The sequence below is a fragment of the Gavialis gangeticus genome, unplaced genomic scaffold (assembly GCF_001723915.1).
Source record: "Gavialis gangeticus isolate Ggan-Ray unplaced genomic scaffold, GavGan_comp1, whole genome shotgun sequence".
In the NCBI taxonomy this organism is placed as follows: Eukaryota; Metazoa; Chordata; order Crocodylia; family Gavialidae; genus Gavialis; species Gavialis gangeticus.
In genome coordinates, this window is record NW_017728996.1 from 54,168,075 (window position 1) to 54,175,050 (window position 6,976).

A 6,976-nucleotide genomic window follows, 5' to 3' on the forward strand; every position below is an offset into this window, starting at 1 on the left:
GGGGGGGCTGGCAGAAAAACAAAAACAAGGGGGGGGGAGGGGGAATGGGGGGGGGGGGGACTGCTCCGATACCGACATCTGTAGCTGGCCAGTGTCTGCAATCTGTCCCTGAGGTCCCTTCCAATCCAGTGCTCTGGGGGAGGGACAGCAGCCTGCTGTCATCCCGTGTGCAGATCCGGGGGCCTGCACCCCCCAGAAGGAGTCTGGCACAGCCCCGCAGTTTTCCCAGGTGGTGCAGGCCCCCAGATCTGTGCACGGGATGACAGCAGGCTGCTGCTGCTGGCAAGTGATACGAGTTTTGCTTTGGACAGTTTAAGGTGCAGTGTCACAGAAACCCCTGCACCTATCTCCTTGAAACTTGGCAGGCTTCATGCCCTCAGAAGGGGCTACTGTCCCTGCAATTTTCATCTGAATTGGGCAAGAAATTACAAAGTTATAGGCATTTTAGCAATTCCCTATTGTAGCCTGTGGCCAAATAACCAAAACAGCGTTGAAACTCTGAAACAGATTCAGACTAATCGAAACAGAACAGCGATCCAAAACACCGAAACAAATCACTGTCCCTCTGAAATGGCCAAATCCGAAACAGAATAGAAACACTATTTGTTTCACACAGCCCTACCTTCTCCCACCTCATTCCCAAAGGACTCACATGGAGTCCTTTACACCTGCACCAGGACAAATCTTTTTTAATCCTACAAGCTTTCCACCTCACTGACATCTCGGGGCAGTAAATGTCACAGGTTAATTAGGTACTGTGTTTTACAAGGCTTTTCAGTGCCAGGTTTGCCGTCTTGCAATTCATTCAACATATCTCCATGCTCCTGTATCCAGAAAGCATGAAGGTACAATATCCGAGGTGCAACTTTGCAACTTCCCCTAATGGTCTCATCATGAACCCACAATAGCTCCTCTGGGATAACTCCTCCCAATCTCAACCTTTATGTCTGCATTGGAAGCATCTCAGATCTACTGCACAAATGGGCCAGTAATCCAGGGCAGACAAACCACTGACCATAAAGTGAAAACACTTTAATGCATTTAATTTTTAACTCCATCCCATATGTACCTTAACAGGTTTGATTTTCTGAATGTTGCTATATATGAAGCCTGGACCTTCATGAAGCTGCCCACTTATACATAATCCTTACTTTAAAACAGTGATTCTCAACCTTTTTACGTTCAAGGCACCTGTCCTTAGACTCAACGCATCCCTTGGAAAATACTAGCTCCTAGTTTTCGCTTGTTTTTTCAACAATGGAAAAATAATAAAGCAGTTTTTCTGTTGCAAAGAACTCAGAAAGACCACACCAGGTCAGAATGTTTTTAACACTAGGGATTCCTAACTGAAATCTTTGGGTTTATGTTGTGAGCCATGTTTGCCCACTTAACGGTGCTAACTAGGAGCTAGTATTTTCCAAGGGATGCCTTGAGTCGAAGGACAGGGAACATTGTGTGGCATGCCACTGCATCCTTGAAAGGATCTGCAGGCACACCAGGGTGTTGAAGAGAATCACTGCTTTAGAAGGTGTTTTAGAACCAAATTGGAAACTAGTCCCCATCAAGCACAGTACTTTGCCACTATTTCTATTTTGTCCATCCATTCAGATTAGTCAAAACTCATGTCAGCAGGACAGATACAACCAAATAATGTTATCTGTAAGCTGTCACTTCCTTGCTTATCACTTACATAGCTATGTACATATGTTCCTGGATAATACAGTTCCTAGAAGAAACAGTTCAAAACAAAACATTGGTGTGGTGCCCAGCAAATTAGTTCTACCTGAAACAAACAGGTTTGTGAGGGCAAGTGACAATTAGCACACTTTTTGCAAGAAAGAATGAGTTTCAGCTATAAAGGAAAGCACTGCTATGAAATCTCAGGACATCTGGATTCCACTTAGATTTCACAGCAGAAGCAGAGGCAACCTTTGCATGTTTGGTTTTGCCTGCAAAATTGACTTTTCAACCTCACTTCCCAGCTGAGTTCACTCTACAATGTACAGGCCTGAAGATTACTGTGTGTAATCGTAAAGCAGTTCAGTGGGAAACATCCAAATTGACTAGATGCTTTATAAAACAAAAGGCATGCTCAGGTCATCTCCAGGTTGCAGGTGCAGGGAAATCAGAGCCCAGAATATAAAAGGGTCCTTGAATAGCTTGATAATTAGAAATTGTCTTTACAATATTAGTACAAACAAGGCAAGGGTCTTATTTGTACTAATGCTAGCTTCCAGTCTGCCAGGCAGCAAACAGTATATTCAGGGCAAATTCAGCACTTATGTTTCTGACGAAGACACTATAAACACTAGGAGATAGGAAGTATTACTCCATCATATAGACCTGACAAGCTGAACCACCAAAGTGACATGACCGGATTTGAGTTACAGAGCTTGCCATTTTCAGATCAGGTCATTGTGCCCAAGTCCCCAGTACTAAAACATTTAATCTGATCTTCAACAATGCCTGTATAGCCAGTCAAAAGACAAGCTGTCTTTTGGACGATTTTCAGTCAAGTGCTACTACTTTACAGGTCACCTCCCTGAGATTTTTTCCTTTCAAGCTTGTGCCTCTACTTGATTCCCTAGGGTGCACTAAAAAGTGCTTTCTGTGGTCATTACTGAGAGTGCAGAGTTCACTATTCCCTAGTTTTGCCATGATCTTTGTGGGACTCAATACCTTCAATTAAGGTATACAGCACAATAAAAATTTCTGAATTTTGGAAGGAAGGACATCTTGGGTGGTTAAACATGGGCATAAATTGTGTAGAGAGGCTGAAGAATCTCCATCTTCAGAGAGCAAGTGCAGGTTAGACAAAGTATTTGCCTGGCTTGCTTTAGATGCAGACAATCCTACTTTGAGCAAGGGGTTAAATTAAACTACTGGTTCTCAATCTTTTCAGTCAGGGCAACCCTCCACAACTTCTGAATGTAGCAGTATCCCTGGTTCAGAACCACTGTTGTGCTCAGCTTACCTCAGTGGTTTTCATCTAGGTACCAGTCAGCAGTAGAACTGCCCCACACACCTGGGCCCACAGCCAGACCAGGAAAAGCTGTGGCACATGCATGACCTCCTCCTACATTAGGATTCTCTGATAACCCTAAAGCAGCCAGGAAAGCTGGCTTGTGCTGCAGCCCTACCCAGTCTGACCCTACACAGTGTCTCCCAGAAACATCAGCACACAGGACAGGTGGAACTGTCTCACATGCCTCTGTTTCCAGGAGAAGCACGGTGGGTGGCAGACTGGGAAGAGCTGCATCCTGCACCAATTCTCATAACTGCTTTAGGATTATTGGACAATTCTAATGCAGGAGAAGCATGTGTGCATGCTGCAGCCCTGTACAAGAGGCACCATCCACATCACAAAATCCCTGAGGGGGTCTTGTGGCACCCTGATTGAGAACCACTGAACTAGATAACCTCCTGAGGTCCCTTCCACTCCTACTTTTCTGTGATCTTTAATTAAATGTTCATTAAGCAATAGAGTTAAAAAGGTGCTGTTCTAAGCATCCCAATGAAAAATCCCTTTGCTTCTCAACTTCTGCACTTCCAATGACTTTGCCCTTGTGCCATAATTTCACTATTTCTTAAGTCACTGGAGCCTTTCCAGGCAGGCAAGACCTGAGTTTCTAATGTAAAAAAACCTTGTCCACCCTTCATTATGCTTTGTAAAGCAGTGGAAGAGTACAAACCCATGGCAGATCAACTTTAAGCAGACTCTGTATGATCTTGTGGAAAGCTCATTCCCCTATACCAGGAGACCTTAAAATGCAAGCTCTTCAGACAAGCCAAGCTAAGAAGTGACCTGCCTTTGTTATAAAGATTCCCACAGAACATCCTGAAATACTATTTCTATTAAAGTCCCAGAAAACTCAACAGGGAAAATATAATCATAGACTGAAACTGAAACAGTCCACATTTGCCTCTAATAGATGACTTCACTCACCCTCTTGCTCTCCCAACAACATCTTTTTTCTCTAACCAATGTTGCCCTTGTTTGTACAGTCCTCTGTCATCAACAGCATTGTTGTCTCCTTTTGTCAAAAACTTGATGTCTCCACTTTGCCTGGCAAGGAAAGAAGGACAAGAATCACAAAATTTGTACTACACGAAATTCTAACCAAGCAAAGAATAACATTGGAATGGTTAAAGCAAACATGAGCAGTCACATTGACTGGAAAGTCCAGTCAATGGAGATGACCCACTCTACTCCCATAATCTTCTGAAGACCAGAACAAGCTCCTGGTCCCAGCCAAATCCAACACGTGGATGCATTTTTGGCAGCAACTGGAAGAACATATTACTCATAGCAGGAGCACTTCTTATTCCCTTTGCTTCTACCCTTTCTGTCTCAATTTTCACATGCATCTTTCACACTTCTAGAGTGATGCATGTTTCTGAGTAGTAGCCCACAGACAATATCACCAACTGGGGTTCAGCCTGCTCCTATCACCCATGGAATGGATGTATAGAATGGAAGTAGCTCTTGTGCTTTGGTTCAGTATTTCACAAGCTTCTCAGGCTGTAGGATTTACCCACAGGAGCAATGAGTTTAATTAATTACCTTCAGAAGAAGCACAAGGAGGACCTTCAGAACCTGCATCATCTCCACCACACTTGAACCCAAGACCATTCAGTTTATAGGCATGAAGAAGAACCCAAGATGACAACAGTATCAGCAACACTAGAGCTGGAAATAAGCTTCTTGAGGGTTCAGTTATTTTTAAGTGTCCTAAATATGTGCATCATTGGAATAGATGAGAATATAGAAAACCTACCTCAGCAAACTTGCAGCTGGAACTCAGTAACAGGGGAAGCCATCAAAAGCAGTGTACAATGTTGTTCTACTCTGAAAAGTGATTATGTAAGAGTAGCATCTGAACAAACCTGAACCTTTTAATTGGTACCAATCCAGGCAGGTGATTAAGAGGGTCAAAAGCTGAGTCATCCCATGGCACCCAGGCAGGGAAACAGATTCTGTTCTGGCTCCGCATCACTGGAATTGCTAACTAAATTCCAGTTGCAGACTCTTTATTCCTGGTGATGAAGAATGAACCTATGTGGGCTCTCCAAGCCCAGATGACTCTGAAGAACAGGCAGGAAGAAAGTATTTTCACTGAAAAAAAATTGTTCTGGAGTCAGAGAGGTCATTAGGGAACCCACAGAGGCATTTACACTGTCCTTTTCTGAATAGAACTGCACATTCTGACTTTCCAGTAGACTACAGTTGGATACTGAACCAGAAAGGAAATTGGAAGGGAAGAAACTAGAGAATTTCACTGCTGGATAGGGAAAAGCTGGGAGTTTTGGTACCCCAGGAGGAATGGCCAGCAATAAATATCTGAGAAACTCTTTAAGATTCCAGGATAAAATACTAACAATTTGCTAGTGACAAAGGAAGAAACATAGTCTTCACTGGTTCAGCTGGTCTGCTCTGCTTCAAAGGGATCATGTTTTTCAGGGTTAACTCTACTGCCAAAGGATTAAAAGTTAACTTTAAATGAAACCCATACTTCTGGAGAAGTATGGGATTCCATAAAACCCAGGGTCTGGATTAGAAACAATTCATCCTCAAACAACACAAGGCTCACCTCAGTCTTTAAAAATGTTTAGTCTTGGGATAAAGCCAAGCATAGTGAGTTTAAGACTGAGAATGAAAAAACAAAGGGTTAGTACAGAATCCATCCCTCAGCCTAGGCTTTTAAATTGATACCTGCACCAGCTGAGAGGATAATCTTACAGGATTTTCCTTCTCTAGTAACTTAACAGGAAGTGCAAAAATCCAACTCAGACATCAGGACACAGTAACAAAAAGACAAAATATTAAAACAGCATTTTACACAGGAGAGTTTTGCAGAACAGCTAAGTCTTAAAACGTCATACAGGAGATATAAGAATCTTCAAAATTCCCATCTACCCCAATCTTGTTTTTAAAATTCAAAGGGTTAAAGTGAAAATCTACTCGGAAAAGCTACTAAATTCTGAGCTAGAAATCCTTTCTTGTAGTGCAAGGTTGCTGTATTAAATTAATAAGAGCAACAGAGATGCGTTTTATTAACGTAGTACATCTGGAGATGAGAGTTAAAAGCTAGACACACAGAATACCTGGTCCGATCCCAGCTGACTTCCTGCCCCTGGGGCAGGGGGCTGGACCCAATGATCTCACAAGGTCCCTTCCAGCCCTAATGTCTATGAAATCTAGTTGCCTGAAACCAACATTGAACAACACAGAGGTCATACTGGCAAGGAGGGAAGCACTGCACATAACTCATCATACCTGCAAAACTCACTCACCACTGAAGGAGCCAACTCTCCAGCTATTAAGATAATTCATGGCTTTGGGCATAGGGAGTGATTCTAAACTATGCTACTTCCAAGTACCCACAATGCTATGGGTACTAGAAGTATTGTGGGGCTAACTAATGGTGAAAAAGTTTCCATATTCTAGCAAGCTAATTGGGCCACAGTAATCCTGAACATGAGATTTCTATACTTTCTTATGGAGGAATGAACCTCTCAGTCCTGGTAAAGCTCTAGTTAATTGAGAATTCAGTAGTCACCTACTCAGCAACTCAGGCACCTACTCAGTTAGTAGCAGCTCAACATCCCTGTGCATCATTCTGTTGTGGCTCATGGAACAAAGATTCAGTAATTTAGTTCTCACTCAATTCCCTTTATAGCACTGGCCCAAGTTCCCCAAAGAACAGCCTTGCCTCCAGGCACAGCTCCAGTCATGTTCTACTGGAACAATGGAAGAGGGAGCCCCATGAGTAGTTTTCTTGGCAACTGTTCCTCAGTGCTGGCTCTGTCTACAAACTAAGCAGAATCACCAAGAGCCTCCCTCCCTCCCTTCAGAACAAAATGCAAAACTTGCTTTTGGCTAAAGGTTTTAAGCACAAGTTATACATAAAGTGCTTAAAACTCAGGCATTTGTAAGGCAGATTTTACCCCCTCTCAGAAAATGGGGGGGGGGGGG

General features: G+C 43.0%; 1 protein-coding gene across 2 annotated transcripts in view; it reads right to left on the reverse strand.

Moving 5' to 3' along the window:
• The window catches only part of SEC11A (SEC11 homolog A, signal peptidase complex subunit), a 22,376-nt gene that overhangs the window by 6,144 nt on the left and 9,256 nt on the right, over positions 1-6,976 (reverse strand). For both annotated transcript variants that reach the window (XM_019504560.1, XM_019504559.1), the window contains one exon: positions 3,947-4,066. In XM_019504560.1, the coding sequence (XP_019360105.1) occupies positions 3,947-4,066 (120 nt within the window). The remainder of the gene's footprint in view (positions 1-3,946; positions 4,067-6,976) is intronic.